The 26974-nt window shown below is 37.2% G+C and overlaps 1 protein-coding gene across 1 annotated transcript in view; it reads left to right on the top strand.

Annotated features, from left to right (window-relative positions):
• CNGB3 (cyclic nucleotide gated channel subunit beta 3) overlaps positions 1 to 26974 on the top strand; it is a 141381-nt gene that overhangs the window by 43567 nt on the left and 70840 nt on the right. Inside the window, exons 4-6 of the mRNA XM_004319272.2 lie at positions 22582 to 22727; positions 24476 to 24604; positions 25483 to 25691. Of these exons, the coding sequence (XP_004319320.2) occupies positions 22582 to 22727; positions 24476 to 24604; positions 25483 to 25691 (484 nt within the window). The remainder of the gene's footprint in view (positions 1 to 22581; positions 22728 to 24475; positions 24605 to 25482; positions 25692 to 26974) is intronic.

Genomic DNA, 26974 nt, shown 5'->3' with positions numbered 1-26974 from the left:
TCATTCAATTTTAACAAGTTCACCTTCCAGTTCATTTTGCTAAAATAGGACCAAATGACTAGATTCTTACTCAGTTGTGTTGATGTACTCTGAATATTCTCCACTTTTTAAGAGAAGTAACTCACTACAAGACTAGTTTGGCTTCTTAAAATCAAAATACTTACCTTTCACAGATCACCAAACATTGAGTTCTAATTATTTCCTTTTTTCTTCTACAGTTCTGTCAAAATTTGTTAAGAACCTTCTATCCCTTATTTTCATACATGGTTTTTTAATCATATAGGCTGGGCCTCAGTTAGTTCATCAGGAAAGGGATATAATAAAGTCCATCTCATTGAGTTTTGTGAGAAACATGTGTGATATTGACACAGCTAGCATTCAAGAAAAGTTAGGACTTTTCCCCCTTCCCTTCAAGAAGAGAAAATGGGTGCTTAAGCAAAAGAAAAAGTGTGACTTCTGCCAACATTTACAGATTTAAGCTTGAAAGACTACTCTCATGGAACAATATTTCTCAAACTTTACTGTGCATACAAATTATCTGAGGAGCTAGTCAAAATGCAGATTCTTTTTCAATAGATCTGGGGTGGGGCTTGATATTATGGGTTTCTGAAAAATTCTCAGGGGATGCCAATACTACAGGTCCGCAGACCACCCTTTGAGTGACAAGATTATAAAACTCCATGTTTCTACCTACGTATGCTAAATGTAACTGAGCAGGTAACTTGCTGTTTTTTTATTTAATGAATCTTTTAATTTGGGATAACAGTAGATTTATATACAGTTATAAGAAATAATATAAAAACCTCCCATACACCTTTCACCCAATGATAACATCTTGCAAGCTATAGAACAATAGCACAACTGGCATATTAACATTGAGAATCCACTGATCTTACTCAGATTTCCCCGGTATTACTTGTACTCATTTGTGTGTGTGCGTGTGTGTTTTATGTAATTTTATCACATGTGTAAGTTCACGTATCCATCATGAATGAAGATACAAAAGAGTTCTATCAAGGATCTCTCCTGTTGCCCTTTATAACCACAAGCATCTCTCTCCCTACCCAGCACCCTCTCCCTTCCCTGCCCCCTGACAATCACTAATCTGTTTTCCAACTCTATAATTTTGTCATTTCAAGAATGTTATATAAATGGAACTGTCAACATCTAACCTTTGGAGACTGGTTTTTAATCAGTATAATTCCTAGAGATTCATGCAAGTTATTGTGTGCATCAATAATGCATTCCTCAGGGTATATTGCACCACTATTTACAATAGCCAGGACATGGAAACAACCTAAACATCCAATGACAGATGAATGGATAAAGAGGATGCGGCACATATATACAATGGAATATTACTCAGCTAAAAATGAATGAAATTGGGTCATTTGTTGAGACGTGGATGGATCTAGAGTCTGTCATACAGAGTGAAGTAAGCCAGAAAGAGAAAAACAAATACTATATATTAACGCATATATGTGTAATCTAGAAAACTGGTACAGATGAACTTATTTGCAGGGCAGGAATAGCGACGAAGACATAGAGAATGGAGATGTGGACACGGGGGGGATGGGGAGGGTGGGACGAAGTGGGAGATTAGGTTTGACATAAATACACTACCATGTGTAAAATAGCCAGTGGGAACCTGCTGTATAGCACAGGGAGCTCAGCTTAGTGCTCTGTGATGACCTAGATGGGTGAGATGTAGGGTGGGAGAGAGGTACAAGAGGGAGGAGATATAGGTATACATATAGCTGATTCACTTCATTGTACAGCAGAAACTAATACAGCATTGTAAAGCAATTTTACTCCAATCAAAAAAAAAAGAAATTAAAAAAAATAATGCATTCCTTTTTTTACCCATTATATGGCTGTACCATAGTTTAATCATTCAGTCACTGAAGAACATCTAAGTTCTTTTCTGTTTGGGCTTATGACCCAAAAAAATCTGCTATTGAACATCTGTGTACAGGCTTTTGTGTGAACACAAGTTTTTAGTTCTCTGGGATAAATGCTCAAGTGTGCAATTGTTGGTCCATATGATAATCACGTTTAGTTTTATAAGAAATGATGCAGTTTCTCCATATTATTGCCAACATTTGGCGATGTTACTTTTTTTATTTTAGCCATTTTGATAGATGTGTAGTGATAGATCACAGCAGTTTTAATTTGTATTTCATAATGGTCAGTGATGTTCTAGATGTTTCATGTGCTTATTTGCCATCTGTATATCTTATTTTGTGAAATGTCTGTTCATGTCTTTTGCTCAATGTATACTTGGATTCTTTTGATTTTTTGCTAGTAAGTTTTGAGAGTTTTTTATATACTCTAGGTACTAGACCTCTGTCAGATATGTAGCTTGCAAGTATTTTCTCCCACTCTGTTGTTTGCCTTTCATCCTTCTAACAGGATCTTCCACAGAGCAAAAGTTTTTAATTTCAATCAGGTACAATTTATCCATTTGTTTCTTTTATGGACTATGCTTTTGGTGTCAAAGTTAAGAATTCTTTGCCTAGTCCTAGACACAGAAGAATTTCTCCTTTTATTTCTAAGAGTTTTATAGTTTTATATTCAACACACAGTTTATGATCCATTTTGAGTTAATTTTTATATAAAGTATGAGGTTTAGGATTAAGTTCATTTTTTTTGTCTTGGATGTCCCGTTGTGGCAGAATGTTGTGTTGAAAGGGCTGTTCTTCCTCCTCTGAATTGCTTTCATACCTTTGTCAAAAATCAGTTGGTGTATTTTTAATGGTAGCATTAATGTTTTGTCCCCAAACATGAAGGTCTGTCCCCTGCAATACATAACTGATAGCAATCAAGACTAGGGCAGTGGGAATTTCCTGGCAGTCTAGTGGTTAAGACTCAGTGCTTTCATTGCCATGGGCCCAGGTTCAATCCCTGGTCAGAAAACTAAGATCCCACAAGCCGCACAGCATGGCCAAAATAAATAAATAAATAAATAAGATTATGGCAGTGAAACAGTCAGTACAAATTTCCTTATGAAAATATAATTACTAGAAGAGAAGGAAAATCATTATGGCCTGCTTTCATCCTAAGGAAAGTTTCAATGTAGAGCCAGACTACTGGCACAGTTCTTTCACTGGGTTTCAGCAGTTAACTGCAACTTGTTTACTTTCATCTTGCTCTTTATTAATCTACTTCTAATAGCCACTTTATCTTTTCATTTAGTGGTTTAAAGGTCAAAAATTATTTAAGTTTTAGCCACATGCTAAAATTATTTAAGTTAAAGCCTCCTGCTTTAACATGTTTAGTTTGGCTTTTTAGTGCTTCAGTTCAACTTGATGTCTCTTTTAGCATTTAGAAGAAGAAGGGGAAGAAGAAACAATGAATTGGACATTCGGAGTATCTCTTAAATACATGCACCACTCTCTCCTTTATTTCAACATTAAACTAAATACTCATTTTTTACTCTTTCATTATTAGATACTATTAATTATATACCTGGGATATAATTGATGTATCTCTATACTTTCAGAGAAAAGAAGCTGGGCAAATATTTTCCAATTAAGGAAATGTATCTCTGCTAACATTTACTACTCAATCACTCTTAAGGAAGAATCTATCCCAGAAGTTTGCACAGCCAGACACTGAACTGCCAAACTTCTAAATGGGCAGGGATGGGTAACCTGGTGCTCCAGGGCTTTAAAGGCTGACCACAGGACAGGGATCAAGATAGCAGAGTAAAAAGATCCTGAGCTCACCTCCTCAAATGGACACACCAAAACTATAACTACACATAGAATAGCTATCCTCTGAGAATGACCTGAAAACTAACAGAACAGCTCTTCTACAACTATGGATATAAAGAAAAAACAACATTGAGATGGTTAGGAGTCAGGACTCACACCTCCAGGGTGGTGACCCACAAGCAGGAGGGGTATCACAAACGTGAAGGTCCTCCTTCAGGAGTGAGAGGTCTGAGCCCCACCTTGGGCACCCCAGCTCTGGGGACCTTCACCAAGTAGACAAGCTCCCATAATATCTGGCTTTGAAAACCAGCAGGGCTTTCATCTAGAAGAGCCAGTGGGCTATGGAAAACCAAGAATCTGCTCTTGAAGGGCTCACATGCAAACTCACTACAAATCTGAGCATAGAGGCAGCAGTTTGAAAAGCACCTGACCATAAGTGAAGATTTATTGACTAACTTTAGGGCAAGTGCCAAAAAGGCAAGGGTCTGCTGGAAATTTATCTGGGGACCAAAGTGTTGGTGGATGCCATTTTTATTCTCCTCTACCTAGCTGGCCTGGCACTGGCATGCTCCATTTCTGACATTCACCATCTATATTGCTAGCACCCCTTGCCCCACCTTGGCATTCCCCTCCTGACCTGCCCTACCCAACCAGCCTGCCCTAGTCAGCACCTTTCCAATGCAGCTCCCACCTTGCCACATTTTGTTGGTTGCCCAGAACCAGACTAGCACCCCTCAAATTAGCTACTCCCTCTCCACACTCAGCCAGTGGCCTCTGCCAGGATAGGTGCCCCTCCTAGAGTGACTTCCAACTTACCACACCCAGTTAGCATCCTTGGATCAGACAGGCACCTCTCCAAAGTGGCTCCCAACCCAGGGGCAACCCTACCCACCAGTGCACCCCCAACAATCATGGCACCACCAAAATAAAGGCCACATACAGGCTACATGGGGGACACATCTGGAACACCAGGATCTACTAACAAGAAGGGATTGCTTTTCTAGGCCCCAACTTTCTACATAAGGCCACTCCTTCAAGACCAGGAGACACAGATGATCTACCTAACACGTAAGCACAGAGAGGTAGGATAAATGAGGAAACAGAGAAATATGGTCAAAACAAAAGAACAAGACAAAACCTCAGAAAAAGGATGAAACGAAATTGAGATAATCTATCTAATAAAGAGTTAAAAGTTATGGTCATAAAGATGCTCACCAAAATCAGGAGAAAACTGAATTAACACAGTGAGAATTTCAACAATGTAATAGAAAATATAAAAAAGAACCACTTAGAGGTGAAGAATACTATAACTAGAATGAAAGAAAAATACACTAACTTAACAGCAGATAAGCTGATTCAGAAGGACAGATCAGTGAACTGGAAGACAGAGTAGTGAAAATCCCCTAATCAGAACAGCAAATTAATTAATTAATTAATTAATTAATTAATTAATTTAAAAAGAATTTTAAAAAGACAGGGTAGTTTAAGAAATCTCTGGGACAACTTCAAGCATACTAACATCCACATTATATGGGTCCCAGCAGGAGAAGAGGGACAGAAAGGGACAGAAAATTTATACGAAGAAATAATGGCTGAAAACTTTCCTAACCTGAAGAAAGAAACAGATGTCCAGGTACAGGAAGCAGAGTCCCAAATAAGATGAACCAAAGAGACACACTCCAAGACACATTATAATGAAAATGTCAAAAGTTAAACACACAATCTTAAAGGCAATAAGAAGAAAACAACTAGTAATGTATAAGGAAATTTTCTGCAGGAACATTATAGGCCATAAAGAACTGGAACAATATATTTAAAGTATTGAAAAGAAAAAACTTACAAGAATATGCTAACTGCAATGTTATTATTCAGATTTGGAGAGATAAAGGGTTTCCCAGAGAGGCAAAAGTTAAAGGTGTTCATCACCACTAACCTGCCTGTAGAAGAAAGGTTAAAAGAACTTTCAGCAAAAAAGAAAATGCCATAACTACCAATAAGAAAATACATGAAACAAACAATTTCACTGGTAAACACAAAAATATAGTGCAGATAGTGGATCAATGACTTACAAATTTAGTATGAATGTTAAAAAACAAAGGTAGTAAAATCAACTATGTCTACAATAATTAGTTAAGGGATACACAAAATAAAAAGATGTAAGATATGCTATCAAAGCTCAGAAACCTATAAGAGATACACAAAAAATAAAGAGAAAAGAATCCAAGTGTAACACTAAAGATAGTCATAAAATCACAATGGGAGAAAACAAGAGAAGAAGAAAGGAACAGAGAGGAATTATAAAAACAAGAAAACAACAAAATGGCAATAAGTACATATGTATCATTACTTTAAATGAACTAAATGCTCTAATAAAAATACATAGGGCTTCCCTGGTAGCGCAGTAGTTGAGAGTCTGCCTGCCAATGCAGGGGACATGGGTTGATGCCCCGGTCCGGGAAGATCCCACATGCCACAGAGCGGCTGCGTCCGTGAGCCATGGCCGCTGAGACTGCGCGTCCAGAGCCTGTGCTCCGCAGTGGGAGAGGCCACAACAGTGAGAGGTCCATGTACTGAAAAAAAAAAAAAAAAAAAAACACACATAGAGTTGCTGAGTGAACACAAAAACAAGACCCATCTATATAATGCCTGCAGGAGACACACTTCAGATCTGAAGATACACAAAGTCTGAAAGTGAGGGAAAGGAAAAGGTATTATACGCAAATGGAAACAAAAAGAAAGCTGGGGTAGCAATACTTACGTCAGACAAAACAGACATAAAAACAAGTTTCTAAAAGAGATTTTTAAAAGGATATTGCATAATGATACAGGGATCAATCCAACAAGAGGATATAACACTTTAAAATACTAATGCACCCAAAATAGCAGACCTAAATATATAAAAGAATATTAACAGACATAGAAAGAGAAATTGACAATAAAACAATATAGTAAGGGACTCTAATACACCACTTACAGCAAAGGATAAATCATTCAGACAGAAAATCAATAAGGAAACACTGGCCTTGAATGATATATTAGACCAGTAAACTTAATAGATATATAGAGAACATTCCATCCAAAACAGCAAAGTACACATTGTTTTCAAGTGTATATGGAATATTCTCCAGGATACAACACATGTTAGACCACAAAACAAATCTCAATAATTTGAAGAAGATTTAAATCATGTGAAACATCACTTCTAACCACAACAGTATGAGACTAGAAATCAACTACAATTATTTTTAAAACTGAAAAAAAAAAAAAAAACAGATGGAGTCTAAACAATATGCTACACAACAACCAATGGGTCACTAAAAATATCAAAGTGGCAATAAAAAAAATACCTGGGGACAAATGAAAATGGAAACATAACTTTACAAAATCAATGTGAGGCAGCAAAAGCAGTTCTAAGAGGGAAGTTTATACTACAAACTACAAAAAGAAAAAGAAGAAACAAAGCTCAAAGTTAGAAGGAAGGAAATAAAAAAGATCAGAGAAGAAATAAATGAAACAGAGACCAAAAAAACAATAAAAATGATCAATGAAACTAAGAGCTGGCTCTTTGAAAAGATAAACAAAATTGATAAACCTTTAGCCAGACTCATCAAGAGATAGAACCCAAATAAATAAAATCAGAAATGAAAGAGAAGTTGCCTCTGACACCACAGAAATACAAACGATCATAAGAAATTACCAAAATGGACAATCTGGATGAAATGGATAAATTCCTAGAAATGTACAATCTTCCAAGACTGAATCAGGAAGAAATAGATAATATGAACAGACCAATTATCAGTAAAGAAAGTGAATCAGTGCTAAAAAAAAAAAAAAAGTCTCAACAAACAAAAGTCCAGAACAAGACAGCTGTGCACATAAATTTGACCAATCATTTAAAGAAAAGTTAACACTTAACCTTCTCAAACTATTCCAAAAAATTGAAGAAGAAGGAACGCTTCCAAACTCTTTCAACAAGGTCAGCATCATCCTGATACCAAAACCAGATAAAAACATCACACACAAAAAGAAAATTACAGTCTAATATACTTGATGAACATAGATGCAAAAATCCTCAATGAAATATGAGCAAACCAAAGTCAACAATACATTAAAAGGATCATACACTATGATCAAGTGGGATTTCTTCCAGGGACTCAAGGAGGGTTCAGAAAGGCTATCATCAAAAAGACAAAATATAACAGGTGTTGGTGAGAATGTGGAGAAAAGGAAACCCTTGTTCACTGTTGGTAGGAGTATAAACTGGTACAGCCACTATGGAAAACAGTATGGAAATTTCTCAAAAAATTAGAAATAGAACTACCATATGATCCAGGAACTCCACTTCTGGGTATTCACCCAAAGAAAATAAAAACACTAATTGGAAAAGATATATGCACCTCAATGTGTATTGCAGCACTATTTACAGTAGCCAAGATATGGAAGCGACCTAAGTGTCTATTGATAGATGAATAGATAAAGAAGATGTAATATACATGTATATCACATATATACAGTGGAATATTGCTCAGCCATAAGAAATAATGAAATCTTGCCATTTGGGACAAACTGGGTGAGCCTAGAGGGTTTTATGCTAACTGGATTAAGTCAGATAGAGAAAGACAAATACCTTATGATTTCACTTACAAAACTAACTAAACTAAACTAAAACAGACTCATAGATACAGAGAACAAATGGATGGTTGCCAGAGAGAAGAGGAGTAAGGGGATAGGCGAAATAATTGAAGGGGATTAAGAGGTACAAACTTTCTGTTATAAAATAGATAAGTCATGGGGATGTAATACACAGAATAAGGAATATATTGTATTAAAAATATACAATAGGGCTTCCCTGGTGGCGCAGTGGTTGAGAGTCCGCCTGCCGATGCAGGGGACGCGGGTTTGTGCCCCAATCCGGGAAGATCTCACATGCCGCGGAGCGGCTGGGCCCGTGAGCCATGGCCACTGAGCCTGCGCATCTGGAGCCTGTGCTCCGCAACAGGAGAGGCCACAACAGTGAGAGGCCTGCGTACCGCAAAAAAAATAAATAAATAAAAATATAAAATAAAAATATAAAAATATACAATAATATTGTATTAATTTTAAATGGTGACATCTGGTAACTAGACTTATCATGGTGATCATCTCATAATATATGTAAATGTTGAATCACTATGTTGTACACCTGAAACTAATATAATATTGTATGTCAATTACACTTTAATTTTTAAAAAGCTGATCAAAACTACACACAAGCCACCAGAGTTCAGACTTCTGTTCAACAGTCCTGTACCCCAGTGTGCAGAATCATAACCTAACTCCACTTATTTGATGATCTGCACCCTGAATTCTCCTCCCTAGTCTGCCTAGTCTGATTTATTTCTGTGCTATTTTCAGTTTCTCTGAGGCTCTCTTGTGATTTTGCTTCATTGACTCAGACAGTCTTGGTTTCTCTCTTTCTATAAATTACCTTTCTTCACACTTAAATTATTGAATTGCTCCAAAGGGAAGCCCTTCCTGCCAGGAGCTCTCCACTGGCATCCTTATGGAGGAAATCAACCTCTGCATCATGAGCTTCTGTTCCATCCTCAGGCCACAGCAACATGTACTGCTGCTAAAACAATTACAAATATGCCTCAAGGTAATTGACATTTTTGAGGGGGGAGTTGAAATTGTTCTACACTATCTTTGTCACACCTGCCTCTTGCTATCCACGGTCTCATTCCCAATTTACTCATAGCAGAAGAAGTCAGAACCCAAAACATTCATCTTCCATTGTTTAGTAATGATTGGAATTACTGTGCCTTAAGGAAAGGAAACCAAGCCTTGTCCTTTCTCTAGATTTTGTCCTCTCTGATGCAGTAAAACTAACTGGGTGCAGATTTCTACTTAGGGAATATTTTCACTTAAGATTAGTAGGTGGATGAGTAGATCCACAGTCTGCCCTGAAGAAATAGCATATCTCTCTTCAGCATGTGGCTTCAATTTAGATTCAGGGAAAAGTTGGAGAATGTACTTTAGTCTCAAGGCCTGAACTGAATTTCTCAACATAGTTTTTATCGGAGCTCTATATTCTCCACCAGGAAAAAATCCCAACTCCTTCATCTGCTTCCTCTTTTTAAACTATTTTACCTTTTAAATTATATTCCTAGCATCAGAGGAAGAAGCCTCCATACAACACCTGATATGAATATTGAATTTACTGCTTTATAAGCAAGTCAGAGCTATGCTTGGAAGGTTAAGTCTTCCTGAGCAAAGCAAAGAGCTGGTCTTACATAAGGTTTGACACCATGGAGTTCAAGAAAAATTCATTTTCCCTTAGAAATTGCTAAGTCTTCTAATATTTTCTAGAAATTTCTAGTATCCAGTAGTGCCAATAAGAAATCTCATGCCAATCTAATGCTTCTTTATTTATAGGTAATTTTTTCCACCTCTGGAAGCTTTTAGTATTTTTCTCTTTAATCTTAATGTTCTGAGATTTAAACAGTTTGCTAGGTTTGGGTTTTCTCTTACTTATCTCACTCACATTTGGTGACCTTTTTAAATCTAAAGACTTGTGCATTTCTTCAGCTCTATAAAAAAGGTTTCTCTATAGTTTTAATTAATTTATCTCCTTCTTTTTCTCTATTTTCTCCTTTGGGAACTTAACTAGCTTTTGTTAGAACTTCTAGATCTATCTTTCATGCCTTACTTACCTTTTTTACCATCAATCCTCTTACCACGTCTTGCATGCTTTTATATTTCCTGTCCTTCTGTGTTATATTCTGGGAGAATTCTTCAGCTTACTAATTCTCTCTTCAGTTTTGTCCATTCTGTAATTTAGCTAATATCATAAATTTTTTTGTTTTTATTGTTGTTGTTATTTTATTTTTGATTTTTGGATGGTTAAAATTTTTATCTCCAAGTCTCTAGTTGATTGTCTTTCACAATTAACATTCTAAGTAACATAAAATAGATTCCCTCTCTTATCTCCATGAAGATATAAATCTTTTATAAAAATTATTGTCTGTTTTGTTCATTTCCTCAGGTATTAGTTTTTGTTTTCTTTAATGCTTCTCATAGTGCTGATTTTGCACAATTGTTTGACAATCTTTGGCTTGTGTGATCATCATTGTATTGAAATTCTCTATAACTTCAGTAGATCAGCTATATACAAAGGGAGATAATAGATGTGGTCTACCTTAGGGATGGAAGTATTTTATAATCAACATTGTTTACTATCAGCACATAGTGACAATAAAAAGACTGACTTTTAGTTATGTATATTTTTTTTAATTCTCTGCAGACATTGCCCCCCTTAATTGCTGTCACCTGGGGAAGATCAGTCCCACTAAACCCTCTCTCACTCTACCTCCTCAATTCATCCCACCATGTGATAAGCCATTGCTATGGATTCTGTTCCATTTACTGTCTTCTTTCTACAGTGATTGTGGGGGAAAACATTGCTAAGAAAAAAATAGATAAGCAACAAGGATTACAGTAAAACACTATGAATTATACCCAATATCTTGTAATAACCTATAATGGAATATCTGAAATTACATCAGCCAAAAACCTGTATCACTATGCTGTACACCTGCAGCTAACACAATTTTGTAAATAAACTATACTTTAATTTAAAAATTGCTAAGGTTATAACACTAACTCATTGTCTGGGCATATAGTCCCCTATTCCCTCTGAGTTTTGCCAAACACCTGGGATACAGCTCTGCTTCTCCAGTCCAAAGCCCATATTACTGCCCCACCCTAGAGACAATTGCTTCTGCTTTCATCCGCTCCATGCAGACTTGGTGAGAAAGAAGTCAACCTACTTCACTTACTGTGAACATTGTTTCTCATATAATCACCCTAATGGTAGACTGTGGCTCTTGAACCACCCTCTTCAAGGGTAGAGTACTTCCAGAACCCTTCTCACTTTGCAAGAAACATCTGTGAGTGTTTTAGGTAGTGGTTTTCTTCATTAATAATAACAACAGTGGCCTGTTCTAAGAGCTTCACAATTTGTGAGAATTTTTGAGAATTAAATGAGTTAATGTGTACATGAAGCCATGTACCTTCTGTCACTAAGAAACTTCTCACATTTCCTATTTTCCAGCTAACAATTTCCTGTTTTCCATCACTGTAGATTTTCTTAATTATCTTTTCTGTCATTTATAGAGATTTATGGCATTCAGCCTATTTTCTTGATCTAATTTTTTATCTGCTTTTTAAAATAGCTTTACCCTTTTTTTTTCTAGACATGTAAGCATTCTGTAATAGTCTGCTCAGGCTGTCATAACAAAATACCACAGACTGGGCAGCTTAAACAACAGAAATTTATTTTCTTACGGTTCTGGAAGCCAGAAGTCCAGATCAAAGGACTGTCGTAGTTTGTAAAGACTTCTTTTCTTGGATTGTAGACAGCTACCTTCTTATTATGTCCTCACTTGGCCTTTCTTCTGTAAATGTACAGAGAGAGAGAGAGAGATCTCTCTGGTGTCTCTTCCTCTTCTTATAAGGACACCAATCCTGTTGGATTAGGATCTCACTCTTATGACCCTATTTAACTTTAATTACCTTCCTAAAGGTCCCATCTCCAAATAGTCACATTGGGGGTTATGATATCAACATATGAATTTGGGGGGGACAATATTCAGTCCATAGCACATTCTAACAGATCAATTCTTAAAGAAAAGAGCAATTTACTCAGAGGAAGCTAATAAGTAAGAACAGATGTAAGGGCACATGTAAAATGAAAGAGAGGGCTATTAACTAAAGAATCTTCAAAGTGAATACAGAGTATGGTATCTTTCCTGATGAAAACTAGTGTGCAAAAATATCTGTAGCATAAATGAATGTGACATTCAAAATGCATCTCAACTTCCCCAAGACACCAATTTTCAGGAACATTTGTGAACATATTCTTTGACTCATTCAGTCTGGTATTGTATAAAATAAATTATACAGTTGTTGCTTACTTTACTCTCAAACCTGAAATTCTTTAGGGAATTTAAGATGTTTATTAAAATGAAATGTATTAGTATTAAGACTATTTCATGTTGATATTGATATGCTATGAAAGAAACCCAAATTCTCTTTCCAATTGGGTAAAGATTTGGAAAGGGTTACTCTTCTTATGTTGTTGATGTGTTTGTATGTGTATATGTGTGCATATACGTGTACATATGGGATTTACGGATATAAATTTAAAATCTATGTGGCAATATTTTTGTAACTTTTTGGTGACTTTAGTCTTAAGTAGTCACTTAACTTTTAACAAACTTAGGCACCACCACACTTATTATGGACCATTAGAATGTGGTTCATAACAATAAAAATAAGTGTTATGTACACAACTTCCAGCACTTACAGATTAACAGAAGAAGAGATCTAGAGAGTAGACTGCTGGAAGAGGTTTGCAAACAAGATTTGTAGCCATAAATGTATCATACGCTGTCCTACACAGATCAAGAATAATTTAGGTTAGGAACTTGTGGATCGTAATATCCATATGTACATTATCATATGTACAAATTAATGTTTACAAACTATACCATATGTAGAAATGAAATGTGACAAGCAACTCAAAGTTTTCACAGTATTTAGAGGTAAATGTGAGAAGACAGCAAAGTGAGAACTGGTTAAGTTATATATTAATGACCCAAGTTTTTGCTTAAAATTTGTAGGTTTTATGATAGAGCACAAGATACATTGATAAAAATCAGAATTTTGTGCAAATTTCAAGTATTTTTGTTCAGAAATTTAATCCTACAAAAATTTTCACTTATTCAAATCAGATTTCTTTTCTTCAAATGTAACTTTTGAGGACATCTCTCTGAATTTATCATTAATTAATACAAATACAAGACTGAAAAAACTGACCTGCTCCTCTCCCCATCCCAAACTTCCCAAATTAGAAAATAATATTCTTTTTTATTGAAATATAGTTGATGTACAATATTATGTTATTTTTAAGTATACTACATGGAGATTTGACATTTTCATAAATTATGAAATGATCACCACCATAAGTCTGGTAGCCATCTGTCCCCTGATAAAGTTATTAAATATTATTGACCATATTTATTATGATGTATATTACATCATGTGTCTTATTTATATTATAACTGGAAGTCTGTACCTCTTAATCCCTTTCATCAGTTTTACCTACCCCTACCTTTTCCCTTCTGGCAACCACCCATTTGTTCTATGTATCTATAGCCTGTTATACTTTTGTTTTATTTATTTGTTTTTAGAATCCACATATAATTGGGATCATACATTATTTGTCTTCTTCTAGCTGATTTATCTCAGGGTAATGCTCTAGATCCATCCATGTTGTAAAAAATGCCAATATTTTATTATTTTTAAGGCTGAATAATATATTTTATATATATATGCCACATCTTCTTTATCCATTTGTCTACCAATGGACACTTAGGTTGCTTCAATATCTTGGCTACTGTAAATAGTGCTACAATATACATTGCTGTGCATATACCTTTTCCAATTAGTGTTTTATTTTCTTTGGGCAAATACCCAGAAGTGGATTCTCTTGATCATATGGTAGTTCTATTTTTAACTTTTTGAGAAACCTCTTACTGTTTTCCATAGTGGCTGCATCAATTTACACTTTCATGAACAGTGCATGAGGTTTCCCTTTTCTCCACATCCTCACATACTCCTGTAATTTTTTAATAGCCATTGTGATGGGTGTGAGGTGATATCTCATTGTGGATTTGATTTGGAGTTCCCTGATGATTACTAACGTTGAGCAACTTTTCATGTGTCTTTTAGTTATCTGTATGTCTTCTTTAGAAAAATGTCTATTCAGATCCTACACCCATTTCTTAATCAGGTTTTTTTGTTTTTATGATGTTGAGCTGTATGACCTCATTGTATAGTTTGGATATTAATCCCTTATTGCATATATTGTTTGCAAATATATTCTCCCCGTCAGTAAGCTGAATTTTTATTTTGTTGCTAGTTTCCTTTCCTGTGCAAAAGCTTTATAGTTCAATGTAATCGCATCTGTTTATTTTTGCTTTTGTTCTCCTTGCCTGAGGAGGCAGATCCAAAAAATATTGCTAAAACCAATGTCAAAGGGCATGCTGCTTATGTTTTCTTCCAGGAGTTTTGTGGTTTCAGGTCTTACATTTAATTCTTTAATACATTATGAGTTTATTTTTGTATATGGTGTGGGGAAGTAGTGCAGTTTGATTCTTTTGCATGTAGCTGTCCAGTTTTCCCGACACCATTTATGGAAGAGTTTTCCACTGTATAGTCTTGTTTCCATTGTCATATTTAATTGACCATATACGTGTGGGTTTATTTCTGGGGTCTTTATTTCGTTCCATTGTTCTATGTGTGTGTTTTTGGTCAGTACCATAATGTTTTTATTACACTAGCTTTGTTACAAAGTTTGAAATCAGAAAGCATGATAAATTCATCATTTCTCTTTTTCAGGATTGCTTTGGCTGTTAGAGATCTTTTGTGTTTCCATACAAATTTTAGAATGATTTCTTCTAGTTCTGTGAAAAATGACATTGATATTTTGAGTACCAGATTTTTGCCTCCTTGGTAGGATTTTTTTCATGGGTATTTTTTTTTTTTTTTGGATGCAGTAGTGACTGGGATTGTTTTCTTAACTCTCTTTCTGATAGTTCATTATTAGTGTTTGGAAATGCAACAGATTTTTGTATATTAATTATGTATCCTACAACTTTACTGAATTCATTCATTAGTTCTAATAGTTTTTTGCTGGTGTCAAAGATTTTCTATATATATTACCATGTCATTTTCAAATAGTGACAGTTTTACTTCTTCCTTTCAAATTTGAAAGCTTTTAATTTATTTCTTGTCTGATTGCTGTGACTAAGACTTCCAATACTATGTTGAATAAAAGTGGCAAGAGTATACTTATCGTGTTCCTGAACTTAGAGGAAAGGCTTTCAGCTTTTCACCATTGAGTAAGATGTTGGCTGTGGATTTGTCATACATGGCCTTTTTCATGTTGAGGTATGTTCCTTCTTTACCCACTTTGTTGAGAGTTTTTATCATAAATATCTTGTCCTGGACAAGATGGGATCATTGGGATTTTTTAGTACAGACTCACTTTCATTATTGATAATTGGTCTGTTCATATTTATCTATTTCTTCTTGATTCACTCTTGGAAGATCGTACATTTCTAGGAATTTATCCATTTCTTCCAGATTTTTTATTTTATTGGTGTATAATTGCTCATGTTATGATCCTTTGTATTTCTGCAGTATCAAAGGAAACTTCTTTCATTTCTGATTTTATTTATTTTATTTTATTTTATTTATTCTGATTTTATTTATTTATTTCTCTTTATTTCTTGATGAGTCTGGCTAAAGGTTTGTCAATTTTGTTTATTTTTTCAAAGAACCAGCTCTTAGTTTCATTGATCTTTTCTATTTTATTTATTTATTTATTTATTTATTTATTTATTTATTTATTTTTGGTCTCTCATTTATTTCTGCTCGGAACTTTATTACTCCCTTCATTCTAACTTTGAGTTTTGGTTGTTCTTGTTTTTTCTAGTTCTTTAGATTTAAGGATAGAGTGTTATTTGAGATTTTCCTTGCTTTCTGAGGTAGGTCTGTATCTCTATAAACTTCCCTCTTAGAACTTGCTTTTGCTGCCTCCCATTAATTTTGGAATGTTGTGTTTTCATTTACATTTGTCTTCAGGTATTTTTTTATTTTCTCTTGGATATTTTTATTGACCCATTGGTTGTTTAGTAGCATATTGTTTCGACTACAAGTGTTTGTGTGTTTTGCATTTTTTAAAATTGTAGTTGATTTCTAGTCTCATACTGTTGTGGTCACCAGAGATATATGCTCTAAGCGTGCCCCATGTGGGCTGTGAGCCCCCGTCCGTTGTGGTAGGTCTGACTTCTGTGGGCACGCTGTTAAGCAAGGCTTTCCCCAGCCCACTTGACTACAAGGCCTTGCTTCATGCAGTGACTGTGGCCCAGTGGTAGGTGGGGTGCGTCCCCACATGCCTGGCTGCTAAGCCTGGGGTCATGGGGCCACAAGACTAGTACCAGCCTGCCAGTGGTCACAGCCAGATCTGTTCATGGATAAGAGGCAGTGGGTCTGGTGCCAGTCCACTGGTAGGCAGGTAAGCCCCCAGTGCTAATATGCTAGAGGGAGGATTCCTAAATGACACTTTCCAGCACCAGTGCCCACACAGTGCAACAAGCTCCCAAAACTGGCTGCAGCCAGCATTTCCATCCCCAGGGGGAGGCCCAGTTGCCTCCTGCCTCTCCAGGAGGCTTTTCAAGATGAGCAAGGGGATCTGACCCACGTTCTTCTTAAACTATTGCCTCTGTGCTAAGACACGTAGAGAGTGAGATTTTACATGCACCTGTTTAGAGCAGAGTCATTGTTTCCTGTAGTCTTCTGGCTCTCCCAAACATAAGCCCCACTGGTTTTCAAAGCTGGACACTACAGGGGTTCATCTCCCCAACGCAGGACCACCAGTCTGAAGAGCCCAATTTGGGGTTCAGATCCCTCACTCCTTGGGGAGGACCTCTGTGACTGTGATATTCCTCCCATTTGTGGATCACTGACCCAGGAATGTGGGTCCTGAATATACCATGTCTCCACCCCTCCTACCCATCTTGTTGTGGTCCCATCTTTATATCTTTAATTGGAAAATTATTTCTGCTAGTCTTCAGGTCTTTCTCATACATAGTTGCTCTGTTAGATAGTTGTTCATAGATAGTTGTAATTTGGATGTACCTGTGGGAGGAGGTGAATTCAGGGTCTCCCTACTACTCCATTTTGGTCACACCTTTCCTGGAGTATAATTTTCTTTACCTAATTCCTGTCTGTTATTCAAGAAAGAAATAGCAGGTTTTAAAGACTTTGACCAACTGGAATTTTTTAAATGAGTTGTCATTGAAAAATGAATTAATTCTTAATTAGGCATTAATTAAGAAGAATCTAGCAAAGTTTGCAAAAGCCAAAAATTATTCAAGAAGATCTTATTATAAGAAATAAATACTTCTTTTAAATGAATTTAGGAACTAATGAATGGAAATCTAAAATATTATTTAGAGAACAAAGGCAGGTTCTAAGTACTTCTTTTACAAAATACTTGTTAAGACAAATGAAGAGAAAAATGACAAAATTTGATGACATTACACTTTTCCCCAACCAATTTTCTTAAAAATGAAATCTTACTTGCTAAATTAAAGTCTTCCCCTAGTCCCCATCTTACTCACTTTGTGTACTGACTTCTTTTGTCAAACTCTTACCTTCCCCAACTTCTGCGATATTTTTCTCTCTCAGCTTTACCTCTCTCACTGCTACTTCTCGGTTCCTTTACTTGTGCTACTCCTTAAATGTCAGCAAATTCCAAGGTTGTGGCCTTGGAACACAGTATATAATATTGGATTATTGTTACTTTTCCAAAACTTCTATCTGCTCGTATCCCTCATTTGCTTAATATTCTCTATTGGTTCCCTTTAGCCCATAGGTCAATGTTTAAACTCCTAAGCAGATCATACAGGAACCATCATAAGCTGACCCCACTCACCTTTCCAGACCTAACCACCATCACTTCTGACACACCCCACCACCTGGTGCCCTCCACATACACACTGTCATCCAGTCACGCCAAAATACTTGCTGAACATGTCATATTTTTTTCACATCTTTGAATATATTGTTCTCAAGGCCTGGAAGGCCCTTATTTCATTTTTCTGTCAAAGACCTTCTAATCCTTCCAGACTTAGGATGCTTTCTCTGTGAAGCCACTCCTTGATACCCCAGGCCAAGTTCAGTGTGAGCATAGCATTTTGTACATATTTTTATTACTTATTATTAGCTACTTATTTACATCCTTGCCTCCCCCATTAAACTATGAACATCCATAGAGCTAGTATCTGTTTAACTTATCTTTCTATTTCCAGTACAAAAAGTAGAAACTCAATAACTGTTTGATGGATGAATAAACTTCTAAGCAGACTAAGATTTTTAAGCAGAAATTTATTAAATGATATAAATGACAACATATCTTACTCAGAAAAAAAAGTTTTCTTGGTTTTGTAGACTGAATGTCCTCCTATTTCTGTATTGTGTACGATGTATCAGACTTTCTTCCACTGCAGCTCCACCTTCTCCATTCTTGAATGGTTTATAGAGGTCTTAGTGGGACACACTTGAAGAATCTTGATGCTGAAGCAGGGCTTTAGACATTTGAAAGAGGTATAAGTTATACTATGATAATTATAAGGAGAGAGAGAAAGACACCAATGGTTGGGGAATTTGTAAACAACTAGATTTATGATATATTTGTGGACCTGGTGGAAAATGGATATTAGTGGAGAGCGGCTCTTTAAATGGAATCCACAGGTTACCCATTTCCAATGTGAACCGCATGGGTTCCAGTTTGGAAGTGAGATGGAAAGGGCAAATATGGATTTGAGGAGGTGAGAACGTATAGAACTTATGGGAGCCCGTGTAGACCCAGTGTCATACTCAGAAGGAAGGTAGAGAGTGAGTTAGAGATTTGAGGAAAAGCTGTGAGGAAACTTAGATCATTATGAAGTATACTAGTTTATACAGTAAGTCCCCTACCTATGAACTTTCAAGTTGCAAACTTTCAAAGACATGAACATACATTCACATGTCCAATCATTTAAGTTAGTTCATGTGTCTGGCGTACATTATCACATGCATGCATTCTCTACAAGTGGTTGTGCTTTTGTGTATTTTAGTATACAGTATTATATAGAGTACAGTAGTACAGTATCTTTGTTTCAAGCCCAGGATGTCTGGAAGCAAACGTAAAAGCAGCAGTGATGTAGCTGTTACTGCTAAGAAGTACCAAGCAATAATGATGGAAACAAAAGTGAAAATAACTGAGAGAGGAGAGTGAGGTGAAAAGATGGTAGACATCGCTCACTTTTATAACATAAATCATTCAACCATCGGCATGATTCTAAAGAACAAGGACAAGGTCATGGAACATGTGAAGTCTGCTGTGCCAATGATGCTGACAATAATATTGAAGAATCGTGGAAAAGTGATGGAGGAGATGGAGAAACTTCTCCATCCTGTGGACGCAGGATCAGCATCAGCATTGAGTCCTGCTCAGCTTAATGCTGTTTTGAGAGAAAGCTAAAAGCCTTTATGAAGACTTGAAGAAGAAACACAGTGAAGTATCAGAGGGCACATCTTTTAATGCCAGCCATGGCTGGTTTTATCGATTCAAGACTAGAGCCAACATTCACAACATAAAAGTAAGTGGCAAAAAAAAAAAAAAAAAGTAAGTGGCAAGGCAGTGAGTGCAGATACGGTAGCTGCCCAGGAATTTCCTGAAATGCTTCAAGAAATTATTGATGAAGGCACGTATTTGCCCAAGCAGGTTTTTAATGTGAATGTGGCAGGACTGTGCCAGAAGGGGATACCAGACCAAAGTTACATCAATAAGGAGGAAAAGTTGATGCCACCCTATAAAGCAGCAAAGGATAGGCTAATTCTGTTGTTTCGTGGCAATACTTCTGGTGATATGAAGCTGAAGCCTCTCTTAGTTTATCATTCAGAGAACCCAGGAGCCCTTAAAAACATAGCCAAGGGCTCTCTTCCTGTTGTGTGGAAGAGTAACTCCAAAGTCCAGGTTGCACAGGCCATTTTCCAGGATTAGTTTTTCCACCCTTTATCCCGGAGGTAGAGTAATATTGCTTGGAGAAGGATGTCCCATTCAAAATTCTTTTGCTGCTGGACAATGCTCCGGGCCACCTCCCATTCATGGACGACTTTCATCCCAGCGTCAAAGTAGTGAATCTGCCACTGAATATTTCATCGTTCATCCAACCCATGGACCAGGGAGTTATAGGGACTTTCAAGAAATATTTATGTCACACTTTTCATCAGGCAGTAAAGGTGAGTGACAAATCAGGAACAATCTTGTGACAATTTTGGAAGGACAATAACATCTACGAGGCCATAAAAAAAAAATTGACTTTGCTTGGCATGAGGTTACAGCCGTCACCATGAATGGGGTTTGGAAGAACCTTTGCCCGCAGTTTGGTCGTGATTTTTGTGGATTTGAGAAGGTGGATGCGGAATCCAAAGAGGTCTTCAGCAACTTAGTGACTCTCAGTGAGAAACTGGAGCTAGATCTGCAAGAGGACAATTTCACTGAGCTCCTTGCTGTGCAACACAAGGAGCTTACTAATGAAGACCTGGTGGAATTGGAGGCCCAGAGGAAGGACAAAGAGAGACAAGAGGAAGAAGTAACTGAAGAACGAAAGAGATTCACGATGCAGGGAATGGCAAGGGGATTTTCTTTATTTGAGGAGTCACTGTTAGTTTTTGAGGCACAGGACCAAAACATAGAACGGTACATGAAGGTTGCAGCAGCCATTCAGAATGCAATCCAGTGCTACCGTGTCATTTATGATGAGAAAAAGAGCTACTACCCAGACATCACTGGATAATTTTTTCAAAAGGGTAGTAGATAGAATTGAATCCAGCGAGGAACCAGAACATGTGCCATCAATGGCAGGCATGAGTGAAACTGCAGCTTGCCCTCTGTCTCCTGTTGCTGATGATCCTTCAGCTCTACCATCTCCCACCTCCTCTCCCTCCTCCAGTCAGTAACTCTTCTTGCCTGTTCACTCGATGCCAGCCCCTGGATGCCAGCTGATGTACTGTACTACTGTACTTTTCAAGGTACTGTACTGTAAAACTGTAAATGTTTTCTTTATTTTTTGTTTGTTTTTAATGTATTATTTGTGTGAAAAAAAAGTATTATAAACCTAATACAGGACAGTACTATATAGCCAATTGTGTTAGTTGAGTACCTAGGCTAACTTTGTTGGACTTATGAACAAATTGGACTTACGAACATGCTCTTGGACTGGAACTCGTTCGTATGTAGGTGACTTACTTTATGTTATGCTTTATGTGTTTTCTTAGAAGGGAAGTTCATTAAAGCACACTAGATATATTAGTTTTCTACTGCTGAATAACAAATTATGGCAATTTTAGAGACCTAAAACAACACCCATTTACAAGCTCACAGTTCCATAGATCAGAAGTCTGGGTGGGCTTGGCTGGGTTCCCTGCTTAAGGTCTTACACAGCTGATATCAAGGTGTCAGCCAGGCCTGGCTGGGTTCTTACCTGGAGGCACCAAAGAAGAATCTCCTTCTAATCTCATTCAAATTATTGGCAAAATGCAGTTTTTTTATGGTTGCAGGACTGAGGTCCTTGTTTCCTTGTTAACTAGCCAGGGATCACTCTCAGCTCCTAGAGGCCTCATGCAATTCTTATCAGGGGACCCTTTTCTCCTTCAAAGCCCAAAATGGAGAATTTCTCTTAAGTAAAGTTCCGCTTGTGCTTCAAATCTCTGACTTTTTCTTCTGTCACCATCTGGAGAAACTCTCTGCTTTTAAAGGGCTCATTTGGTTACATCAGGCCCAGCTATATAATTTCCTTATCTTAAAATCAACTGAGCCACATAACACAACTAATTATGGAGTAAAATCCACCATATTGATTTTCCCTGGGATCATGCAGGACATGTACACAAAGGAGCCATCTTACAACTCTGCCTATTTTGTCAACTATAGCTTTTTTTCTTCTCACTATACAGTCTAATGGCAGAACCACAGTCAAGAATACTCCTTTGTTATTTCTGGATTCTAATTTTTCAATGGAAAATCTTATTGCATGAGCACTATTTCCATCAAATTTAATGCTTAAGTTGTTCTATCCAATTGCAGAAAGGAGCAGTTAATAATCTTGGGTATATAAGGAAGGTGAAGAGACTTAATCCCTTCCCTGTATGTTTCTCCTCATGGGTCCAACTCGGTCACCTTTTTTTTCTTCTCATTTAGTCCAAAAAGCAAACCACTTGGAGCCCCTGTTATTAATGAGTATGCCGATGCCCAGCTACACAACCTAGTGAGGAGATTGCGTCAAAGAACAGATTTCTACAAGAGAAAGTTGGTGGAAGGTGATATGTCCTCACCTGAAGGCAGCCCCCAAACTGGTGAGCAGTGTGAACTCAAAGTACCAGGAAGAAGGAGGTTATGAGTGGACATGTATTTTGCAAATGTTTTAGTTTGGGGTTCCCCAAAAGCCAACCCCAAGACAATGATTTAGCTATAAATATTTTATATTGAGGGTGCTCCAGGAGGTGAGGGTGGGCAAGAGAGACAGAGAAGGGAGTTAAGACAATAAAGGTGTGTTAATAAAGCGTTACTGCTGTGGGCCACTGGGGCTTGAGCCAGCTGAAAATCTGTGTGGATGACACATCAGAATTATCCTGAAGGAAGAGGAAGCTGGGGTATCAACCCATCAACTCCTGTCCTTCGTTGGCTGAGGGTTGCTGCTGGGGAATGTTGCTAATACTCCAGCATTTTAAGCAAGGCAGCTGGGAGAAATCCCCAAGGCAGAGAGATGCAGGAGCCTTCTGCACATGACCTCTGGCCCACAGAATATGCACAGGCCAACAACAATATCTGTTATAGAAAGTTTTATTGTAAATATTAATTAATAATACCCATAATAAACAAAGCACTTATAATAAGAATACAAGAATACTACCTGAGTACACAACACAGCAAAGGACATCAGTGAACTAGTCACATAAGGAGAGAGACAATTATCAGTCTATCTAATAATTACAGAAATGTGCTTATGAAAAATTAATAAGTACAATAAAGTAGAGCACAAAAGTGATATATACATCATATATACATAGATACATGGTGTATATATGTATATATAGTATATATACATATATATACCATAATTACATCTATATAAAATGTTTATAGCCCGCGCACCGCGATGAAGAGTGGCCCCCACTCGCCACAACTAGAGAAAGCCCTTGCACAGAAACGAAGACCCTACACAGCCAAAAATAAATTAATTAATTAATTAATTTGTAAAAAATCTTTAATAAAATAATGTTTATAAATGTATAGAAAAAGTAGAGAAGAAAGTGTGTTGTTTAATAACAGATAAATAAAAACAAAATTGTTAATTACATAGGATGGAGTTGAAGATTTCCTTATAATTCTGTAGGAAGAAAGTTGGATTTTCAAAATAAACTATGTATTATATATAGTTTCTTTTTAAAGAGAAGGGTCTAACATATAGTCATTATAGCTTGATAAAGATTTGTTGAAAAGAATATTTTGAGCTTTACTTACCCATAACTGGAAGGATATAAATGAAGCTAAAGAAGCAAGAAACTAGGGGACTTCCCTGGTGGTCCAGTGGTTAAGGCTCTGCCTTCCAATGCAGGGGGTGCCGGTTCAATCCCTGGTCAGGAAGCTGAGTCCCACATGCTTTGCGGCCAAAAAACCAAAACATAAAACAGAAGCAATATTGTAACAAATTCAATAAAGACTTAAAATAAAAAGAATCATGAAACTGAAACCTGTGGAATGGTGCACATTTGTAATGTTTCTGTTCAATGTAAATCCAAAGCACTAACTATTTATGTTCCAAAATATGTGGGAATGAAACTTGTATTTAAAATATCCTATTTGTAACATCTTTAGGACACTTAATTTAAACTTTAACCTGCTATTTATTTCCAACTTTTGATGTTTTCATTACTTGGATATTTTCACAAATGGCAATATTTTAAATGTCATGAAATGCCTCATCTGCCTGTATTGAGAGGGGAAGATTTTGGAATGTTTTGATTCCAAGAAATCCAAGCTTTTTTCTCATTAAGCTAACCTAACCTCTTAAAAACGTTTTCATCTCTTTTTTCCTATAAAGCAAAGCCCACAGTTGTATCATCAACACAAGAAAGCAGTGCTAAGCTAAAAGAAGAACATTATCAGAAGGTGCCTCTAACAGAGTACCTAAAGCGAATCAGACTTCCAAAAAGCATAGATTCTTACACAGGTACCATCAAATGGTGGATTATCTCAGTGGGAGGGCTGGCTGTTACCAAGAACCCCCGAAACCCAAAGTCACAGACAGCTTCCATTTTCTCTAGCCAGTGATCTGAACCTATCTAGAAAGCAGAATTTAAACTGTATTATCTGCAATGGGTTGTTTTCCCCTTTCCAGTGAAGATAAGAGATAAAAATATTCTTGTGTGTTTTTAAAATAGTCCAGGGCCTGTCCTGTCCCTAATTAACTTCTAAAAGAAGTCCCAAAGCATTAAGTAATATGTTCACTGAACACCCCCCAAAAAAAATCATTATAAAATAGTTGTCTTCTTCCATGGCTTCACATTGTTAATTAATCCAATTGAACAAATCCCCTCCTACAGCTTCCCTTGGGCAGAGGAAAGCTCTGTGTACAGGGTCATAGACTGCCTTCACTGGCTGATTTGCCCCCTCCCCACTTCAGTCATACCCCTGTGGGCAAGGATGTGGCCCTTGGCTCACAAGCCCTGGGTGACCCTGCAGCTTAATTACCAACCAGCATAAAGCCCTTTGAGTCAGTTCTGGACACGGTACCTCTGACTTTTCCCTGGGTTCCCCTTTCCTCATCTAAATAGTACAGTCACTCATGGGGACAGACTCAGTGGCCATTCTCTGGGAGACAGGAAGAACACTCTTTAATGTCAGAAAAGCTGATAAGGTGACTTATCCCTCGTAAACCCCAGTGCCTCGGCTCTAGGGGCAGAATTGTGCTGAATGTTTTAAACAGAGTCTCTTATACAAATTGCTTATCTCCAGTAGGTAGTGCCCCAACTTTACCAAACTAAGCAACAGAATTATTTTAATGTTTTTTACCTACCATGTGGATTACTCCAGTCTCTATTTTTCTAGATCGATTCTATCTCCTGTGGCTCTTGCTTGTCACCATTGCCTTTAACTGGAACTGCTGGCTTATACCGTTGCGCATCATCTTCCCATATCAAACACCAAACAACGCACGCTACTGGCTTATTACGGACATCATATGTGATGCCATCTACCTTTTCGATTTGCTGTTAATCCAGCCCAGACTCCAGTTTATTAGAAGAGGAGACATAATAGTAAGTAGGGTTTGGGAGAAGCACAAACTGACAAAGGAATATCAGATTGAACTACAAAAAAACAAATTAACAGCATTGTGTTACTTAATGTCTGACTGATTGTCTGCATGTATGAGTCTCTAACCACTGGAACCACCAGTATAATAACAATAATAATAACAACAACAATAACAAAACAACCACTGAGCACTCACCACGTGCTGGGGACCATGCATCTCCCTGTACCTTAGTTTCCTCATTTTAAAAATGGGAATAACAATAGTACCTTCATAATACTGATGAGAAGACTGAATGAATTAATGCAGGTAGGGTGCCTAGAACTGTGTCTGGTGCCTATCTTCTTTTCACTCTTCACTTTCCGGATTCATCACACCTCATTCCTCATCATCAAATGCAGTGTTTGGTCCACTTCAGAAATATCATTCTTACCCTTAGGAGAAATCATCTTCCCCTGGATTTATTCTCACTGTTGAGGGAATTTCAGAGCCAATCCAATCAATCTAAGACAGAAAGAGAAGACTATGTTTTCACAAGTACACATCCAAATCATACAGCCTCTTATACCCTGCACCCCACCCCCGGGCCCTTCCCCAGCTAACTAGAACAATGCTTCCTTTCCAACTGATATCCACTGTGATATCCTCATCACAGTCGCAGTGAGGGCTGCATGGAACAGTTCCTCCAATGTCAAAGTAGGAAGACCAGAGCAACCAAGTGTATGGCACCTTGGGTTCATATATGTTTTTGAAGAAGAGAGGTAGTCTCCTTAATCTCCTGAATATTTTCTTTTGAATTTCCAGATGATTTTAAGTTATCAAAAAGCTAAAAGGAGTTTGGGTTATTTTTTTCTTTAAAAAATACTATTTGTGGGCTTCCCTGCTGGCGCAGTGGTTGAGAGTCCGCCTGCCGATGCAGGGGACACGGGTTCGTGCCCCGGTTCAGGAAGATCCCACATGCCGCAGAGCGGCTGGGCCCGTGAGGCATGGCCGCTGAGCCTGTGCATCCAGAGCCTGTGCTCCACAACGGGAGAGACCACAACAGTGAGAGGCCCGCGTACCACAAAAAAAAAAAAAAAAAATGTATATATATATATAATTTGTTGAGGAATGCCCCCTATATTTGAAATCTTTTCTAGGAAGAAATTCTAAAGGCAAGAGCTAAAGCTATAGCAAAAATCTATTCAAAATATTCCTTGTGTGGACTTCAGAGCATTAGTTAACTCACCAGCATGATCCCCTAAGTTCACTGGCAGTTTGATGAATGAAGATGATGTGTACAAATAA

The sequence above is a fragment of the Tursiops truncatus genome, chromosome 17 (assembly GCF_011762595.2).
Source record: "Tursiops truncatus isolate mTurTru1 chromosome 17, mTurTru1.mat.Y, whole genome shotgun sequence".
NCBI classification, from domain to species: domain Eukaryota; kingdom Metazoa; phylum Chordata; class Mammalia; order Artiodactyla; family Delphinidae; genus Tursiops; species Tursiops truncatus.
Note: the sequence above shows the minus strand (reverse complement) of the source record. Positions and strands in the feature narration are given on the sequence as shown.